The 19,883-nt window shown below is 53.4% G+C and overlaps 3 protein-coding genes across 3 annotated transcripts; 2 read left to right on the forward strand and 1 right to left on the reverse strand.

The window, feature by feature from the left end:
* Positions 1-1,628: 1,628 nt before the first annotated feature.
* Positions 1,629-7,039, forward strand: HRG_07358 (PIF1-like helicase domain-containing protein; the record flags this gene model as incomplete). Its single annotated transcript, XM_044865829.1, has 6 exons — positions 1,629-1,809; positions 1,907-2,657; positions 2,975-4,496; positions 4,598-4,668; positions 4,720-6,783; positions 6,844-7,039. The coding sequence occupies 6 exons, from the start codon at positions 1,629-1,631 to the stop codon at positions 7,037-7,039; spliced, it is 4,785 nt and encodes a 1,594-aa protein (XP_044718793.1).
* A 1,639-nt stretch (positions 7,040-8,678) lies between these two features.
* HRG_07359 (DDE superfamily endonuclease domain-containing protein) lies at positions 8,679-10,748 on the forward strand (the record flags this gene model as incomplete). The annotated part of the gene is made up of 3 exons (XM_044865830.1): positions 8,679-9,387; positions 9,419-9,930; positions 9,966-10,748. 3 exons carry the CDS (start codon positions 8,679-8,681, stop codon positions 10,746-10,748), a joined length of 2,004 nt encoding a protein of 667 aa, XP_044718794.1.
* A 2,958-nt stretch (positions 10,749-13,706) lies between these two features.
* HRG_07360 (reverse transcriptase (RNA-dependent DNA polymerase) domain-containing protein) lies at positions 13,707-15,953 on the reverse strand (the record flags this gene model as incomplete). The annotated part of the gene is made up of 6 exons (XM_044865831.1): positions 13,707-13,954; positions 14,012-14,518; positions 14,602-14,794; positions 14,875-15,330; positions 15,397-15,527; positions 15,578-15,953. The coding sequence occupies 6 exons, from the start codon at positions 15,951-15,953 to the stop codon at positions 13,707-13,709; spliced, it is 1,911 nt and encodes a 636-aa protein (XP_044718795.1).
* Between the last annotated feature and the right edge of the window lie 3,930 nt (positions 15,954-19,883).

Raw genomic sequence — 19,883 nt, forward strand, 5'->3', positions numbered from 1 at the left:
GCAAATGTTGCCCATTAAAAGGGTAGCAGTAATCGTGCCCGCCCCCACTTTATTGGGATGATGATGATGATTTATTTCGCCCGGAGGATATTTCCTATAATTAGGGCCTAGACGTTTTTCAGCTATTGACAATTCAAGACATTGATGCATAACACCCCAAGCCCCACGGATCATCTTGCATTGCGCCTACTGTTTTTCCAGTCCATAACAAGCCGCTGTAGTCTCTGCCGTTGTGGACCCTGTCGTTTTTGGTCTCTGTCGTTGTGCTCTCTGTCGTTGTGAATTTTTGCCCCTCGCTTCCGAGAATTCCTTCTCTCAGTCTTTTATCCTTGTGACGCTGTCCCTGTTGACGAGTGGGAACCCGAGTGTACCCTGAAGAACAGGGGTGCCTCCAGCCGGCTTCGAACCGACCTCTCCGCAATACAGAGACTCCAGACGTGTCACCACTACGCCATGGAGGCACTTTATTGGGATTCGCTTTGGCTCACCCACAATCCCAATAAAGTGGGGGCGGGCACGATTATGCCTTGAGGAACGAAGAGACGAAAGGATCCTTCTTCCGCGCCCTTCGCCACACCTCCACATCCTCTACCCCTTACGCACGGACCGCATGCCGCTCCGTGCCCACCAGCCACTCTTCACCGCCACCTGTTTCTTGCCCCACCAACTTCCTGTTCCTGCTGCCCGTTCCCGTCCCGTTCCCGTCCCGCTCATGCTCCGGTCCCACTCCCCGGGGCCAACTCACCTTTTACAGCCATCACCGTGCACCATGCCACGAGAACACCCCGTCACGGTCTCGCCCGAGGAAGTTCGCCGCACTTTGGGTGATCTTGAATCGCAGAGATCCCAGCAGCGCCGTTCCTGTCAACGACCTTCACCGCTTATTAGGGTTCCCCACGACGAGATCCTCCGCGTCTTGCACGATATGGACCGCCAGCGCGCCGAAGAACGAACCCGCCGCCGTGAAGCTCAATTCCAATATACCGCACACACGCAACAGCCGAACAACCCATCCCCGAGACGACCCCGAGAAGAGCAAGCGCCCTCCACTCCACCCCCAACGCAGCCAAAACACTCCCGTACAAGTCACACGCAGCTGCCAGCGACTGCATCACCGAGACGACCTAGAGAGGGGCAATCACCCCCCCTCCACCTCCCACGCAGCTAAGGCGCTCCTTCAAAAGACACACGCAGCCGCCGGCCGCTCCATCACCGAAACGACACAGAGAAGAGGAGACACCTCCACTCCACCCCCACGCAGCCAAGGCGCTCCTCCAAAAGACACACGCAGACGCCGGCCTCTCCATCACCGAGTCGATCCAGTGCGGAACAACCGCTTCGCCCTTCATCGCTCACACGGGCGGGCGCTTCCCACGAGGCCCGGGCCTACGCGAGAAACCGTTCAGCTCCAACGAGACTCCGTCAAGTCTACGCTACATCACTATGACGCCTGTTTCCGCTCTAAAGAGCAGGCATCATCGACAAGATCCTGGTGCAACGAAGTTCCAGTTGCCCTCCAGGTAGAAGCTGCTAAATCTTTCTACCAAGCGTTTACCGAGGAACGGACGTTGCCGGTGTCCCACTGCGTCTTCTGCTACAGGAAGACACCGCCTTGCGAACTCGCCACCATGCAGTGGAGGGATCGCTTGTCGCCCTCCATGATGTGGGCGACCAGGACCATCCAAGAGTGTGGTGCGTGCCTTCCGTCACACCAGGGCGCCGGAGCTGACGTGTGCCGCGAGTGTCGCGTCAGCTTCGACAGTGGACGGCTGCCCAAGGCCTGCTCTGTCAACAACATGGCCATCGGTTGTGAGCATCGGTACCCCGACGAGCTTGATGACCTCTCTCCCGTCGAAGAGACTCATTGCCCTACATGCGCCTTTTGGCTATATCACCAAGTTCACAGTGGACAACAAGACCCGTTCGGGAATCAGCTACCGCAAGCACGTGAAAGGACATATTGTCGTCTTTCCGAACAAGGTGGACGATCTTGTTGCCACCGTTCTTCCCCATCCCTTGCTGCAAGCCATTGAGAATATCCACGTCTCTTGGAGCGGCTCGGCTAAGCCTGGCTCCGCAGACGTCGGACACCTGCTTCGGGTGCGCAAATCTCGAGTGGCAGCCGCCCTGGCATGGCTCCAGAGGAACAACCCGCTTTACGAGAATATCTCAATCAACCAAGCAGAGATGGACGGCTGGCAGTATGCCGATGGGTTCAGTGTTCCGACCGTCATCATGGACCGCATGCAAAGAGAGGAACCGTCGACCGTTGAGAGGACACAAACGGACCACATAGTCCCGAACACTGATCGAGGCTTGGCGGAAAACAGCTTTACAAGCATCGATGAACTCGTAAACTCCATCGATCCTATCTTCATCGCTGAATCTTGCGATTTGGACTGTGCTCTGTCGACTGAGCAGACTCAACCTTCCCCTGGTGAGCCGGCGACTCTTGTCCCCGACTCGGCCGCCATCGGCCAGGAAGTTGATCCTGTCTACGAGACGTCTACGTCCGGCATGTTTCCTCTCGATGGTCCGGCTGCCTTCGCCGAGACCGATAAACTGTCGTTTCTGGCCGACATCGTCAACGCCAATCCGGACCAACAGGGTACCTCTGTGCCATGCGTTATGCAGGTCCGAACTACAGGAGACCAGCCGTTTGTCCGAGTAGAGCGTGGTGCGGATTTTGCAGACAACCTGCACGAAGATTTCTTCCCTCGAACATTTCCGAAGCTTTTCCCGTGGGGAAGGGGCGGCCCGAAATCGAAGGGCGACTCGAGTCATGGCCGACAAAGCGACGCTGCCGACCGTCGTCCGAATCACTCTCTTCAATACTGGGCCAGATACGTATTGCAACGGCATGGTGGCCGATTCGCCACCCATCCTGTCTTTTGTTTCTTAGTATTCAACACCTCCTTCGCTCCTCCAACCGCCGCATCAGCATGGTCCGTGTCGCTAAAGATTCCTTCCGCAGACTTGAGCAGGCCTATGCGAACTTGACCGAGGACCGACTGAAGAGGGCCGAGGCGGAGATGCGGGAGACGAGGACTACGTCGGACCCCGACATATCGCTCTTGCTTCGCGAGCTGTCGATCTTTGGCCATGCACAGCCGCTCTCGAACGAATCCCGTTTGCTTATGCGGAGGAAGATACAAGCTCTGGACATCCGCGCCGGTATGCCTGCAATCTGGATTACCATCAGTCCCAACGACATCAATAACCCGGTAAAGATGAAGCTTGCCATTCATAGGCTCCACGATTATGAGTCTGCGAAGGAGCTTTTGGCCGATCTCCGTGAAAAGTACGACAGGATCGCCCTGAGCACCATGGATCCGGTCAGCTCGGCCATCTTCTTCCACCGAGAAATATCCCTATTCTTTGAAAAGTATGTGAATACAGGCCGGGAATCGATCTTCGGGAAGATCAGCCACTACTACGCCACCGTGGAAACGAACGAGCGAGGCAGCCTCCACTTGCATGGACTCCTCTGGCTGGACGGCAACATGCGGTTACCGAACCTGATAGGCGACATGGCCAATCCCGCGGAAGAAGCATATCGTGCCCAGGTGATCCGATACGTAGACTCCGTCTTTCATGAGTGTCTAGATGAAGATGCCGGGAAAGCCGTGCGACAGGAGAGGAAGCCCATCCACCCCGTGGAGGAGGTCATGGCTAGCACCTCGGCTCTCACTGCGGCCTTTGAAGACGAATCCAATTTCATCGCATACTGTTGCCAAGTGCACTCCCACACATACACCTGCCTCAAGTATTCTCTGAAGGGGTCATCGACCGGGGCAGATCAACAGAGACGGACAGCCTGCCGCTTCAAGGCACCGTGGAAAATCGTCGAGGAGACAGGGTTCACAGAGGATGGCTTGCTTCAGATTCAGCGCAACCATCCACTCGTCAACCGGTACAACAAGTCGTTGGCGGTCGGCCTTCGCCACAATCACGACGTCTCGATGATCTTGACCAAGACCAAGGGCCTGGCCATGGTGTACTACATCACGAACTACGCCACCAAACTGGATACGCCGATGTGGAAGCGCATTGCTCTCGCCGCCGAGGTTGCCCGCCAACTTCGCGAGGCCGGTCGTCCGACGTCTCGCGCGCCAGGTCCCGCCCTGCCCGACGGCAGGCAGCAGGCGGTATTGAACGAAAGCCGTCAATTCCTGATGAGAACGGCAAATCGCATCTTCTCCGAGCGACAACTCTCGGCTGTCGAGGTTTGTTACCACCTCCTTGGATATGACACCGACTTTACCAACGTGCCGCATTGGTCCTTCTTGAACTTGACGGCCCTATACTGGACAATCTTTCGGCTATGGGCGCATCTCCGCCATCAGGCCGGCGAGCTCACGGACGCCGAACAGCCCCCAGAGACAATCCCTCTGAGGCAAGGAGGGCGAACCCTATTATGCCTGGAGGCGTACGCCTACCGCGGTCATGTTCTACAAGACTTATGCCTGTATGACTACATGTCAATGATTCACTTGGTGCGTCGAAATGGTCGGAGTGAAGATGACTCTCACATTTTTCTCGATGGCCAGGATTCAGACTGTGAAGGCTGGATGCAAAGCTTCGACGGCCCGACCAGTACGCCGTCCCGATCTTCCAAGGATACATCAGCGACGACCACGAGGACGATCACCCAGTCTATATTAAGCGGTACGCTCTAACCCCCGGCACCGTTTTGGCTCCGTCTGACACTCTGTGTAGAAACTCTGTCCTACATTTGGCGTTATTCGTCCCTTGGGAAAACTTCATTTCTGAGAGCCAAGGCGATATAACCGGCATATGGACGAGGCATCGAGCGGGGCTTTGTCCTCGCCTCCGTTTCCATGTCTCCAATATTTGTCTTTTGAGAAAGTCTGCCGAGGATGCGCGCAAAGACGCGAAGCTCTGGGCCAGTCGATCGGAGGGCGACGACACAATTGACGTCGAGTACCCACTTGACGCTGGCCGCTGCGAAGAGGAGCCTCCAGCGATGGCTCATCGTCAGGCCTACAAAGCTCTACTCCAGATTTTGCGAAATGCCGTGCAGGATACAGACGCCACGAAAGACTCACCCGTCCTTGGAGGTTTAATACGCGATCTGTGCGAAGAGAACCCGGCTGAAGAGGAGCAACCTTTTGTGCAACGTCAGGAGGATTTGTACCGGAATATACCCCATGATCAAGGTGACGCCTTGTGCCAATTTCCAATATCTCGAGACGATGTCCAGGCAGCGGCCAGGGCCCAACAACTATTGCATCTTCGGATGCTAGACGACATTGAGGGTGGTTCTCAGGGGACCATGCTTTCCACGGACGGCGCCGACATCGACGATACCCTAGCTCGCTACGGCGATACGGAAACCACCATTGCGCACCCGGGAAGTGACCTCAATCAACAAGGGCCTCGAATGCTTGTCGACGTCAGTCCGGTGACTAGCTTCGCGGAGATGGGACACACCGCTGCAGCCACCTTCACACTGAACTATCTACAAACCGTGGCCCTTCAACTTGTTTGCGCATTTTTGGACAGGTATACCGCTAATCAGGACTCAGCCGGTCAACATCTTCAATATACCGGCGGGCCGGGTGGCACAGGAAAGTCGAGGATTATCGATGCCCTAAAGGACGTGTTCGCGGCGAGGAACCAACCACATCTTCTGCAGATAACCGGCACATCGGGCAGTTCGGCGGCCCAGATTGGCGGCACGACCATCCACTCGGCCTGTGGGTTAGATTCCCATCGCGATCCAAACAAACCGCCTCCCCCCTTTTCGGAGGCGAAGAAATGGATATGGAAACAGAAGCTGGTGCTCGTCATTGACGAGGTCAGTATGCTGGGAGGAGCCACTCTGCACAACGTCAGTCGTCACCTGCAGGCACTCCGTGACTGTCCGGACGAGCCGTTTGGTGGGATGCCTGTCGTTCTACTCATGGGAGACTTCTACCAGTTCGCCCCCGTGCGGGAAACAAGCCTCCTGATCATCAGACCGCCGGACCGAACACAGACCCCCCTGCGACAAGCCACCATCTCTCACCACAGCGGCTGCAGATTGTGGCATCTGTTCAAAACCGTTGTGCTCCTCGAAGACCAAGTCCGGGCACGCAACGATCCCCAACTTCGCGCACTCCTGGATCGAGTTCGTAACGGGCGCCAGACGCAGCAAGACCTCGACTTGCTCAACGAAAACATCGTAGGACGCTCCCAAATCACCTTCCACGATGGTTTGCGTGCTATAACGCCACTGAACCGCACCCGGTGGGCCCTCAACATGGAAGCTGTCGTGGGCTGGGCGCGCTTCAACAAGCGGCATATCCGTATCTTTGTCTCGACTCACACCTGGCGCAGCGGCACGCTTTCTCCAAACATCGTAGCGCGAACCATAGGACAAGGTGATGACTCCACCTGCAAGGTCCCCGGCGTCTTCTTCTACGCCCAGGGCATGCCTGTGGTTGTGAACAAGAACATCTACACCGGCCTGAAAGTTGTGAATGGGGCCGACTTTACTGCCGTGGACGTAATGCTCGATCCCAATCACCCAGGATACCACTTGGCGGGTGACGTGACCATCCACTTCGGGCCACCGCTCGGCATTCTCCTGCAGTCCGAGGAGACGAAGGCCTTGGCAATACCGTCCCTCCCGGTGGGGACGGTACTCATCCGCCCCGTGTCACATACACTTGATTCGACTAACTCTCACTTCAAATTCTTGTCGGCAAGATGCACGCGACGTGGATTGCCCGTCGTACCAGCGTTCGTCCTCACCGATTACAAAGCCCAGGGTAAAACGTTCGTGGAAGTACTGTTGGAGCTGCGTGGAAATCGTGTGACCAATGGTGAACCCTCCAGGTGCGATTTTACGAGCCTCTATGTGCAACTGTCCAGGTGCATCTCGCTTCGGGGCATCAAGCTTCTTGGTCCTGTGAGACACCATGATTTCATTGGCAATGGGCTGGATCCGGCCATAATTGATGGAATGCAGAGACTCAAGAACTTGGCCGCAGAAACGAGAGGGTTATACGAGGACCAAGGTTTCGAAAAGTAGTGGTAGTATACTAACCATCCTGATAGTTTGACCTTTTGCACGTCGTAACGCGGCAGGTAAACGTCCTACACTTCATAAGGTGACCGGACCGCACCCCAGTCGTCTGGATCTCGATCCTCCTTCCCAGAGCGCAAGTGCTTTTGGCTTTCACAATAATTCACCCACCATTTCTCAAACGCGTGGCGGCTGTAGAGCCATCCCGGCGGCCCGTCTCCTTCCTCGAACAGATCCAGGATATAGTCGCAAAACATCCACACACCTTCAAGATGCTGCGGATAAAATGGCTTCCCGTCCTTGCGCGTGACCACGACGGTGCCAACTTGTGACTGCCATTCTGGAGGTGCAAACCGGAGTTGGCTTCAATACTGAGATACGTAGCAATCTGGTTGTTCTCCGACAACGGTCCCGCAAGACCAAATAGAAAGACAAAGTAACTGTCGCGCCTGGAAGTCCCGCTGACGGGAAACAGGCTGAGCAAAGAAGTGCCTCTGAGCCGATGAAATGCTGGATGATGGTTTGTTTACGTTCTGCGGGAACAGATGGCATGGGTGTTTTCACGGTCTGTGGGCCGCCCTATTTTCACTGTATAAGTAGACTGTAGACTTCCAGCAGCTCAGCATGTCCTGTGCCCCGTCTCGGGGACCTGAGCGACCTGAAGGTCGCTGGACGAAAAATACACACACACACACACACATGATGCTTCACTTCGGGCCGCCGGCGGATCATTCTCGAATCGGAGACGACAAAGGGCCTCCACTTCGTCGGGATGCCGCCGGGCACGATCTTGCTGACGCCGATGAGCGTCAAGATAGACTGCCAACAAAAGCGGCCGTGGCAGCAGAACGACGTCAGCCGGAAGGGTTTGCCGTGCGCAGCAGCCTTTCGCGTGCACGGACTATAAGGTGCAGGGCCGAACGCTTGAGCGCGTGGCCCTCGAGCTGCGAGGGACACGGACGACGAAGATCGATGGAATGGTTGTGCCCTCGCAGTGCGACCCGTACAGCTTGTACGTGTAGCTATCGCGCTGCCGAACTCCAGACGGCATCATGCTCGTGTCCAAGGTGCGGGAGAGAGACCTGGTGGGCCAATCAGAGGCGGAGAATTCTGAGGGTGAAGCAAGTCTGGGGCCTTTTTTCCCCGCGCGCTAATGAAGTCCTTTCGTTCCTCAAGACATCGTTCCTCAAGGCAAAGGCACAAGGCAAGGGCATTCCGTACCCACACACGCTTGACCCTGGGCCATTCAATACTTACAGACTACTCTTTACTCGTGCCCGACCCCACTTTTTCGGATTTCGCTTCGTGTCAATCCGAAAAAGTGGGGGCGGGCACGAGTAGTTGATACTAGGGGGGCCTCAAAGTCGGCCAATCCCCGTGACAGCTCCACAGTCACGGGGGGGCGGTTGACCTAGAAAAAGCTCGTTGACCTGAAAAAAAACTGGGTACTTCAATTAGTGTGCACGCATCATACAATAAAAAGTAGACATGTTTAAGATCATATCTACCATAGTTACAATTCGACCCCGCATATACCCCCCTATGGCAATAATTCAGAACCCATTTCACGATGGCGTCATAACACTCCATTTTTATCGTCACGTCACTATCTCAATAGTCATCGAGGAAGGCCAATTCTTTGACTATGGCTTCTTCAAAAGCTAAAGAGTCTGCTGTCCAAAAATGGATCGATTCTGCTACCGGCTTACCCAACTTTTCGCGCCATACAACCGCAAACCTCGAGACGCGAACTATTGCAGGAGCAGAGCTCTACTACGAGGGCTTCTACGGCTCAATTGTGGCCGCGGCGAAGGCGCTTGGCGTGCCCTACAAGCGCCTCTATTATCGAGTCAATGGGCATCACTCAACGGCCGAGAATGGGGGCAACCGTGCCCTGCTTGATTCCTCGGATGAAGAGGAGGTATTTTGCGGGGCACATCGCCGCATCACACAGGGGCACCACATCCAGGGTCGTGCGCTCCAACAACACGCCAACGCCATTCTCAAGGCAAAGGGCGTGGGAGCTACAGCATCGCGAGCCTGGGCCAAGCGCTTTATACAGCGGCATAGAGAACTCTTCCACCGTCGAAGAGCAGCAGCGCGAGACATCAAACGGAAGGCTATGCAAGATCGCATCCACGTTGAGGCTTTTTTTCGCGGCTGGTCTCAAACGATCGAGAAAGACGAGATTCTCCCTAAGAACACCTGGAATTTCGACGAGACAGGCTTCATGGTGGGATATCTACATAAAGGCATATTTATTTGGACCTTCCGCGAGATTGATACCCCTATTTTATCTGACGCTCACGATACAGTGTCGGTCACAGCGATTGAGGCTATTTCTGCAGCTGGGAGTTGCATTCCTTCGTTTGTGATACTCCTGAGTCCAAATTCCTGCCCGTTGGGTTACCAACAGCCTTGACGACGATACCATCATTTCAACCAGCCAAAAGGGGTATATTAACGATGTCATCGCGATTGAATGGATCAAACACTTCGAGAAACACACGAGACCGGTTGATCCACTTCAGAAGCGGCTTCTACTTATGGATAGCTGTGATAATCACTATACAGAAGAGATGGTTCACTTCTGCTTCGATCACAACATTAAGGTCTTCCCAATGCCTCCCCATCTTACACATCAGCTTCAACCTCTTGATGTCGGCGTTTTTAGGTCATACAAACACTGGCATCAACAAGTTCTACATCGTGAGATTGCTGACGGGGCATATGACTTTAACAAGTCCGATTTTCTATATCATCTCCAAGAGGTCCGCACTCGCACCTTCAAAAAGCACACAATTCTCTCATCTTGGCAGAAATGTGGCCTCTTCCCATTCAATCCCGGGATCGTGCTCTCCCAGCTTCAAGACACGCTCTCGTCGCTCACAGAAGAAGTGGCCATTAAGGACCTGCCGGGCTCGATCGAAAGCGAGCCTCAGGGCGGGCCTCAGGCAGCAAGACCATCAACACCATCGCCACACACGCCGCCTCGATTCAACGATTCAACTGGAACAATGTTTCAACGCCGAGACTCAACCTCTCTACGATTCAGAGGTATCACGCCTACGTACAGCTTCGTCTAGCCACATCAGTTGACTCCCACATGCCGTTGACTCCCTCCGTCACATACGTCTATGAGAAGGCGCGGAAAGCCGACAAAACCCTCGCTCTCAACGGCATCACCGCAACGGCCGAGATGACGAAGATAAAAGAGAAACAAGCCAAGCGCTCCAGTCTCCAGCAACAGACAACTATTGTAGCGAGATACGGCCCATTAAGCGACGGTGACGCTAGAATTCGAGTCGCCCGAGACGAATACAATAGACAAGCGGCACAAGAAGAGGAGGCACAGAGAGTCAGGAATAAGGAGGTTCGCGACGAAGCTGGCTATATACGCCGCTGGCTTCGCAAGGTACGCTTCAACGTCAGGATTAGCATCACAGAGGCGAAGATTCGAGACATCAGAGGTCTCTGGGCCAAGGGCGACAAGCGCGCACACCTCAATTGCAATGAGTGGATGTGCGCAAGCTACAGGATTCTCCGCGAGCTACACAACCGCGGCGTAGGGCAAAGCAAGGCGATCATGTGGCCGGAGTACTATGATCGCGAGATTGTAAAGGAAGCAGCCGAATTAGTGGTGATGGAGGCAAATAAGCGTGCTATTTGCCGTCAGACGCTTTCCTTGGAAGCTGACGGCATCGAGATGCGATAAAGAGGAATCATAAGACGCGCTCGAGGCTGGGAAGGAAGAAGAAATCGAATAGAGCTCAATTCGATGCCAAAACACCAAAAACACCTCAAAGGCAGTATGGTGATGCATTTGCATTGCTATGACTAGCTTGCAATAAAGCGAACATGTGTTGCACTTATCGAGGGAAGAGAGGTACTTTTAAGTTCTAGCAAAATGGCGGGGCTCTTATGTACTTCTTTTTTTCCAGGTCAACGAGCTTTTTCTAGGTCAACCGCCCCCCCGAGACTGTGGAGCTGTCACGGGGATTGGCCGACTTTGAGGCCCCCCTAGTAATGGGAGTGGTTATCCGTACAACACATTTTGGTAAATGTACAACAAAGGCGGGCAGACGTGGCGCCACCTTTTCTATTGGCTGGCTCTATCCGCCACAGTACGCCACAGTCAAATGTATAGAAGGTACTTAGTACGTGCGCATCACCCGCCTCTCGCGCAATACGACATGGCAGCAGGCAGGCTATAGCCTTGTGAGGCTGCAAGCCGCCTGATTTGTATGGCCTCTGCTTGTGTGCCCTCTTCTTGTATAGCCTTGCAACACTCTGCAGGCTTCACAACGTCTGGCTGTTATGGCCTTGCAACCTCTGCCTGTGTGGCCTTGTGTAAGTGCTATGCCTGCATGCCTACGACCTTTGGCCATGTATTAGGTACACCCAAGCCACGTTTACTCCACTTTCTGTTGTACATTTACCAAAATGTGTTGTACGGATAACCACCCCTTGATAATACTCTGCTCCCTTTCATCCTTCCCCACGTGACCTAAGGCCACGGTCAATTTTGCGACCCCCTCTAATACCGAGGTTATGGCGTGCCCCCACTTCGAATCTAAGATTTTCCTGCCAGACGCATCCATGCCCAACCCCTCCTTCGCCACCTCCCCCAACCATGTCGTCGATCTGATCACGCCCATCCAAAGGACTCTACTATCCTTGGTCGCGATCCAAAATCGGGAGACTTTGTGCAGCTTGTGACGCTCAAATACTGCCGCCTCATCTTCAACGATAATCGTCGTTCGCCTCCAATTCGCAACGCTCTCGACCAGACCGCGCCGGGCGCCGAAGGCTTCCATCAGTCACGATCCTTAAATTTTGCTTTCTTGAGTGCAAAGATCAGATTCCGATGGTCTGTTCCCTTCTGTAAATCAGGATTCGCCTAACATGATCATCAGTCATTTGAGATACAAGATCTCACGAAAGACGAAAGTTTCTTCAGCGATGCTGGAAAACTCCCACCACAATTGATGGATCAGGCCAAATGGTGTACTGGAGGAACTCCTTCATACAAATCTATAATACTGGCGATACAAAAACCCCTACGAAAGCCCACGAGACCTGCGATGGGGAGGGGACGGTGCCGAAGGGCACTAGTCTTTTGTTTGGCGGCAGGGATGGGAGGGTGAAAGAAGGAACTTGAGCATCCACACCATCAAACATACAATTTCTTCCTGATCTGAATTCCTTCCCATAACCCCAGAGATGCGAAGATGAGAGCTCCGTCGTGAGCTTGGTGCGAGATTACCATTGATACGCAGTCTGTACTGTCGCGCCATTGCCTGGTTTCATCCTGATACAGAGGGCTTGCTTGTGAAAGGCCTCTAGTGAGTTGATACAACTAACTAGTCCCTATGCTGTTTACTATCAAGATAGAGAAGAAAGAAAGAAAGAAAGAGAATCTACTACATGAGAGCACAATAGCATTTTATAGCTTCGAGCCAATGGAAGGTTCTAGAAGCTAGGCGGCGCAGCCGCCGTTAAAGCAACTTGCCCGTTACATTACCTCCTCCTTCCAACGTTTCCTCTTCCGGGGTCGTGGCAATCTGTGGCAAGATGACTTGAGAAGGTGACACTCCTTTTATGCTTCTTCCATTGCTTCCATGCATCGGTGTGTCGAATAGTACTAAGGGGTTCCACGTAGGCTGCGAGTAATCATGCCATTTTACGAGCACCTTCTTATGCGTACCTTCCATTCTTTCATCCAGAATTCTTTCAACAAGGTACATCTTTTCGCCGTCCACCAGCACCGGTGGGGCACTCTCTTGATCGAGTTTCTGCGAAGGCAATGGGTCTCCGGGACTGGCCGGAGTAGGTCGACGTGAAAGACTGGATGGATGCGCCCAGGCACATCCAACCTGTAGGCATGTGGGCTAACTTCCGCGAGCACTTGATATTTGGCATGTAGCCAATCGAGCTTCTTGCAGGGTCGCGATGTTTTGACATTTCTCAAGTTGAGGTATACCCAATCCCCAGGCTCGTATCTCGGTGCGGCTGTCCTGTGCTTGTTGGCTTGCGCTTGCTGTATTTCCTGGGCCATAGCTATCGCTGCTTGCGCAAACTCCGTGGCGTCCTGTAGTCTCTGAATAAAATCCTCCGCTGTCGCTTCCCCCTGCGTCGTGTCTTCCGTTCTTCGATGCTCAACTAATTGGATTGGCTCGTTGTGGTAGCCGTGCATGAAGAAGAACGGACTCAGTCCGGTGGAGGTTGCTTCCTCTCGTTAATAGTCGCCATCGCGATTGGAAGCAAGTCTAACCAGTTCTCCTGCAGATAATTCGTCCATATCCGAAGAATCCTCTCTACCTCTTGGTTCATTCGTTCTGTTGCACCGTCGGTTTGTGGATGGTACGCCGTCGACAACCGCTGCTCGATCCCTAGCATCTGACAGAAACTTTTCCACATACCACTGACAAACTGGGGACCCTGATCACTGGTTATAGCCGTTGGGATGCCATGGACAGGGTAGTGTCGTTCGAAGAGTCTTCTTGCAACCGCTTCTGTGGAAATATCGTTCAATCCTTCGAGTTCGACGCCTTTGGTGAGTCGGTCCGTGACCACCATGCAGTTCGTCGCGCCATCTTTCCCCGACGGTGGGAGGTCAGTAATAAAGTCAATGGTAATTTCGCTCCATATGCGTTGCGGAATAGGAGCGGCTTTAGGAGTCCTTTCTTTGTATCCTCCAGATGGTGTTTCGTCCGCAAACCTCGCAGTTGCGCACAAACCGACGTACATCGCTAGCGGCACCCGGCCAGAAGAAGCGTCTCGACAGAGTCGAGTACGTGAGGTCCCTTCCAGGATGTCCGGTGATATGAGAGTCGTGAGTTTCCTGGATGATCTTTGTACGTAGCGGCTCCGAACCGGGTATCCAGACGCGTTCTCTAAAGCACAGCAGGCCTCTATTGTCTAATGAGCATTCTGAAATGCTGACAACCTTCTCCTTCTGTAAGTCTGTTGGCACACTCTTCGCTCCATCTGCTACCAGCTTCGTGAGTTCTTGATAAAGCTTGTCTTCTTGCCGTGCGGCGTGCCACAGCTGCTGTAACTCCTCATCTTCAAATATCCTGATCTCTTTTCCGAAGTTGATTTCCTGGGCACCCTCGGTGTTGGTAGACAATGTCGATATTGGGACCCTTCTAAGGTGATCATTTTGGAATAGCCTCATAATGCGTCCCTTTAGTCGTTCATCGGAGTAGTTGGCCGGCATATCCTGGTCCCGTCGAGAGAGTGCGTCAGGCAATCCGCCCTTGCGGCCCGGCCTCCATTCGAGCTCGAATTGGAACCTGGACAGGAACTCCGACCACCGCACTTGTCTCTCTGTCAACCTCCTTTCCGAGTAGAAGTACCTCAGGTTCTTGTGGTCCGTTAGGATCTTGAAGTGCTCTACTGCCCGTAGCTCTGGTTCCCACTGCTCCAAACATCTGAGAATGGCGAGTAGCTCCTTGTCATGGATAGCGTAGTTCGCTTCGGCTGCCGAATGTTTCTTCGAGAAGTATGCGACAGGTCGTACCAGTCCATCCTTATCATCTCTCTGCAAGAGCACGCCTCCCGACGCGAATCCTGAAGCGTCTGCTTCCACGATAGTCTCCTTTCTGGATGGAAGTGTGCAAGGATCGGGGCCGTGATCAACAAGTCCTTGAGCTTCTCGAAGGCTTCTTCGCACAATTCATCCCAACGGAATGGCACGTCCTTCTTCGTTAGCCGCGTTAGCGCTCCGCTATCACCGAGAACTCTGGCATAAACATCCTGTAGAAGTTCGCGAATCCAATAAAACTCCTCACGGACTTAACATTCGTCGGGGTTGCCCATTCCTTCACAGCCTCAACCTTCTCAGGGTCGACTCGGATCCCACACTCCGCCTCGATGATAAACCCAAGGTATTTCACAGCCTTGACTTCGAATTCACTCTTGTTGATATCCAGTTGCAGCCCGGCGTCCATCAGTCGTTGGAGGACCTTGCCGACCTTGTCGCGGTGGTCTTGCAGGCTTCCAGAGGAGAAGATCAGGACATCGTCGATATATGCTGACACAAAATCGTCTAGGTAATCCTGGAGCGCGCTGTTAATGTACCGCTGAAAGGCTGCTGGTGCGCCTGTCAGGCCGAATGGAACTACCAGCCATTCGAAGGATCCATAGCGCGTTCTGAAAGTTGTCTTTTCCTCGTCGCCGGGGGCGACCCTGATCTTATGGAACGCTGCTATAACATCTACCTTGGTGAACCACCTTGCCTTGGCTATCGTTCGCAAGGTCTCGCTCAGTAAGGGCAAGGGATAGCGGTCCCTCTTCGTTATATGGTTCAAACCTCTGTAATCCACGCAGAAGCGGATGCCTCCGCCGGGCTTCTTCACCATAAGGACTGGTGCCGCGGCTGGCGAGCTGCTGACTCTAATAAATCCCTTGTCGAGTAGTTCTGTGAGAGTCTTCCGTAGTACCAATAGCTCCTCGCGGGACATGCTGTAAAGCGGTCCCCAGGGTAGGGCTTCTCTCGGCCATGCTCGTCTTTCAGCACTTCGATCTTCAGGTCCACACCTGGCCGATGAGGGGGCAGCTGGTCGGCCAGTTGCTGAGAGAAAGCTCGAGACCACTTGTGGTACTGTGGTGGCAGCTTCTCCATTACGTCAGTCTTCGGTTTCGGTCTTAGGGCCTTGTCAATATCCGCCATCGTGACCGAGTGAACTCCAATGCCGCCTTTGCGTTTGTCACGGCGTGCTTCTGCTAAAAAGGTTGCGGCCATGACATTAGAGACATCTAGCTGTGGAGGCTGGTAACGTCGTCGGTCTCGTACTTGAACTCCATTGGACCCGATCTCGAGATATCCTTCCTTCGCATGGATGTGAACATCCTGGTCTTCCATCCATCGTTTACCCAGGATCATATCCCAGTTCAGATCGTCGATGACGTACATGAAAACACGATGCTGCTGATGTCCATCGAGGTCGATCGACACATACGTGATCTTGTCGATTTTGACCTCCTTGCCGTCTCCGCTGCATTCTCCAAGATGCGCGGCTGGACGCGTATATGTGGCAACTGGAGAGAGTGAAATGTGCGCTTGCTAACCGCGCCGTAGCAGAGGCAGCCATAGTCGACAAGAGATGGCACGAAGTCTGTGCCGTTCACCCTGACGTCTGCTATGAACGGTTCTCCGTCCATTTTGCTTTTCCGCTCACATCCCATTCTCTCACAGCCGCCGCGTGTCCCTAGTCTGAATCTTCATCGTTATGAGAAGAAGTATCGTCTTCGGCGACCTCGGCTTTAGTGACCGCTGGTCGTGACGGGGTCACGGCATTGACCTGAGTGCGTCGGGTCGTGTTTGCGGGTCGGATAGGCGCAGCCAATGGACAGCGCTCGATTCTGCAGTTGTCTCTTCCACAACGGAGGCAACGCCCTTCACGGTAACGGGCGTCCATCTCGGCCTGGTCGACCCACTTGGCACGCTTGCCCAACAGCGCTTGGTCTTCTGGTCGCTTGGATTGGTAACCATATGTGTTCTTATCACTGCGGGTGCGCGCAGCGTTCACTTTCGCGGATGCTTGTAGAGTTGGTTCCCATTCCATCATATCCTCTCGTCTAACTTCGGTTTTCTGGCCAGGCTGTTTCTGGGCAGCCTGGCCTCCATGATTCTGGTGGTTGTCATAGTTGTCCGAACTCTTTGTGTTGCCTCGAGGCCTTTTCCACTGACCCAACAATTCCATCTGGCTGCTCAGCGAATCGCACCTCCTCGCCAGCCCAACATAGCTGCTGATGGCAGAGGGTCAGAGCCTATGAGGGCTGCTTTCATTTTATCGTTTAGTGCCTCCTGGAGGTAGGAAATCTTGCTGTCATCTGGCCAATACTCGGCGTTGGCATTGGCGATCTCCTCTCAAAGCGGGGTAAAGGACGTGAACGGTTCATTCTCTCCTTGCTTAATCGAATGCAGGTTGCGTGTAGCTCTCTGCTTGCGATCCCTCTCCCCGTACAGCAATTCGAGGCGGTTGAGTAGTTCAGCAACATTGAACGTTTTCTTCTCGGTTTGCATCTCCACAAATGTGGTCACGTTGTCTTTAGCCTTGCCTTCTAGGCTCATGAAGATGTACATAAAGTGGCCTTCTGCATCTCCAAGGGCTTCTTTGTCGACTCGTAGCTTTCCTTCGGTTTCTAGTTTCCAGCTTCGCCACTGGGCCTTGTCGCCGCCGAATTTCGGTATGTCTCGTAATTTGGGGCGCTTGGTTGGGTGAGGGTTGTGAGTGGCGACCACACGAGTGTCCTCAATGGGGACAGCCGGGGTGACAGATGGCGTTGGCTCTAGGAGTTCAGACGAACGGGCTTGCTGGTGTTGTTGGAGTTCCAGGGCAATAAAACGTTCTTCAAACTGGGTGTTTCTTCGGGAACTCTCTTCTCTCAGACTTCGTATCTCGGCAACCAGGGCGCTGAGGACGTCCGGCTGCATGTTGTTGTTATCTTCGGCCATCGCGACTTCGCTGAACGCTAATAGTTCGACGGGACTCAGTTTGGTGTCTTCAGTGTCTTCGGTGTCTTCGGTGTCTTCAGTGTCTTCGGTGTCTTCAGTGTCTTCAATGTCTTCAGTGATCTTGATAGTATGTGAAAGGCCTCTAGTGAGTTGATACAACTAACTAGTCCCTATGCTGTTTACTATCAAGATAGAGAAGAAAGAAAGAAAGAAAGAGAATCTACTACATGAGAGCACAATAGCATTTTATAGCTTCGAGCCAATGGAAGGTTCTAGAAGCTAGGCGGCGCAGCCGCCGTTAAAGCGGCTTGCCCGTTACATTGCTGTGATTGCATTGGATATATCGGAGCCAAAAGTGGACAGAATAACGTTGCGCCGACACCCCTGGAATGTGAATTTGGGGTTGGGCAGTATTTTCGAGCAGCCGCCGGCGAAACACACATACCGAAGTCCGGCCCTCGTCTCTAAGCGCACCTCGAATAATTCTCGTGCAAGATGCTGTACCTTGTCGTCTGTGACTTCCAGTGCCATCTGACATCCAAATTTTTCCGTGAACGGCGCATTGGGAAATGTCATTGATATGGCGGCAGCCAGAACGTTTCCGTCTATTGGGTCATGATTTCTCTTGATACCGTTCGAGAGGTCTCGTGGAAAGAGGCGCGTAGCATTGGCGAGGGACGCATTGACAAGCACATGTTCATTTTCGGCGAAGCAATAGGATAGGTCGACAGAAGAGCATAGCGACGTTTGATCTGGCACATGATCGAGAGACAGTTCCGGCACGTTTGGCGTCGTGGTCGGGCTGCGCAGATTGGCAGGGGAAGGTGGTGGACGATCATCACTGTCTATTATACCTGTTCCGTATTAGAAGGCTCACTGGGATATGGCCGACGACTCACTGCGTCTTTTCTTCGAGTCATGGACCATGCTTCCATTTTGAAGCGGTTTGATCCTTTTGTGATGCAGACTGTTGATTTTCTGAGCTACTTCGGTCCAATCGCGGCGGCAACTTGTGCCGCCAACAGTTTCGAGACGCGACAGACTCAGTCTCCAGATCACTGATCAAACGAGAACACTCAGCTTTCCCATGGAAATGATACCGGGTTTCTGCAGCGTTCTTGGTGAGAAAATATGCGAACCAGGCTGGGAATTTGCCTTCGTCTAGGAATATTCTTGCGGTTGAACACTCTCCAGCTTGTTGGGTTTCTCGCCACGACTTCATGAACCCTTTAGGCGCGCGCTCATAGTTGCTTAGCTGGTTGAAGAGCAGTGCGACTCGGCTTGTCTGAGGCCCGTTAACGCTGGAGGTCAACGAGTCGCCTTCCATGATCTGCTTGAAGATTTGATATTTGGAAGGCAGATTTGGAAGGCAAGTTCATGAAGAGAGGGAAGGTGACGAAGGTCAAATTTTCTTACCAAGGCGGGGTCTGGGGGTAAGGAGGGTTAAGGAAAGCCGAGAATCTAAATCCCCTTGCCCCGTGCCAAGACGCCTTAGTTACCGTAAACGTGCGCAGACTGTCAGTCTTACGTCAGGGATACGCACCTAATCCTATGTGGTAAGGTTATTGGTAGCGAAGATGCGTGTAGCTCCGAAGAAGGTTAGGGCTGAACGGTGCGTTGGATCTAAACCTGCCGGGATTTCGATCAAGACTTGTTGTTCCGAAGGTTTAGGAGGTAGGTTAAGGAAGGAAGGAACCCATATATTTCGAATGATTGGCCTACGTCGCTGGGTCGGGCAGGCCTCGACCACGTACCCGTGCCACGCCCCACTTTAGTGGGTGAGCCAAGCGAATCCTTAAAGTGGGGGCGGGCACGAGTAGGAGGGATTAGTGAGGCTGTACTTGGATTTCTCTGCAAGGCGGAGATCCTGCAATCGTTGGTGGTGGGCAGCCTAGCCAAACCTTCCAAGCTCTTCATTCCTGGCGCTCGTGCGGCTGATGCGAAGAGCCTGCAGATAGTGGACCCCCCCATATTGAGGGGGAAAAAGGCATGGGGTCACCACCTGCTCAAAATGGTATGTCATGCCTCACCATCTAGTGGCATCGTCTGACGCCGAAGGAGGTCCGGTCTTGAGCCATGATGGCCACTTGGTTTGGTTGGTTGCAGTAGTTCGGCGGCAACTGTACGGTGCGTCAAGTCGCATTAATCCTGCCTTGCCTGTACGCCACAGGGGACACGGCCAACGGCATATAGGTGCATAGAGAATGCTAGCAGCTCCGGAGCTGTAGTTTGACATATAAAGAAGGCATTGAAAGGTGCATGTGTAGACAAAGTCATCACCATTTCAACCTTTCTGCCGCTCAAAAAAGCGCTATCAACCTGCCTGCAATAAAACGATGGTATCACATATTATCACCCAAGGCTCGATTAGGTGCGGTCACCTCA

Source organism: Hirsutella rhossiliensis (genome assembly GCF_020360975.1).
Source record: "Hirsutella rhossiliensis strain HR02 chromosome Unknown scaffold00008, whole genome shotgun sequence".
NCBI lineage: Eukaryota > Fungi > Ascomycota > Sordariomycetes > Hypocreales > Ophiocordycipitaceae > Hirsutella > Hirsutella rhossiliensis.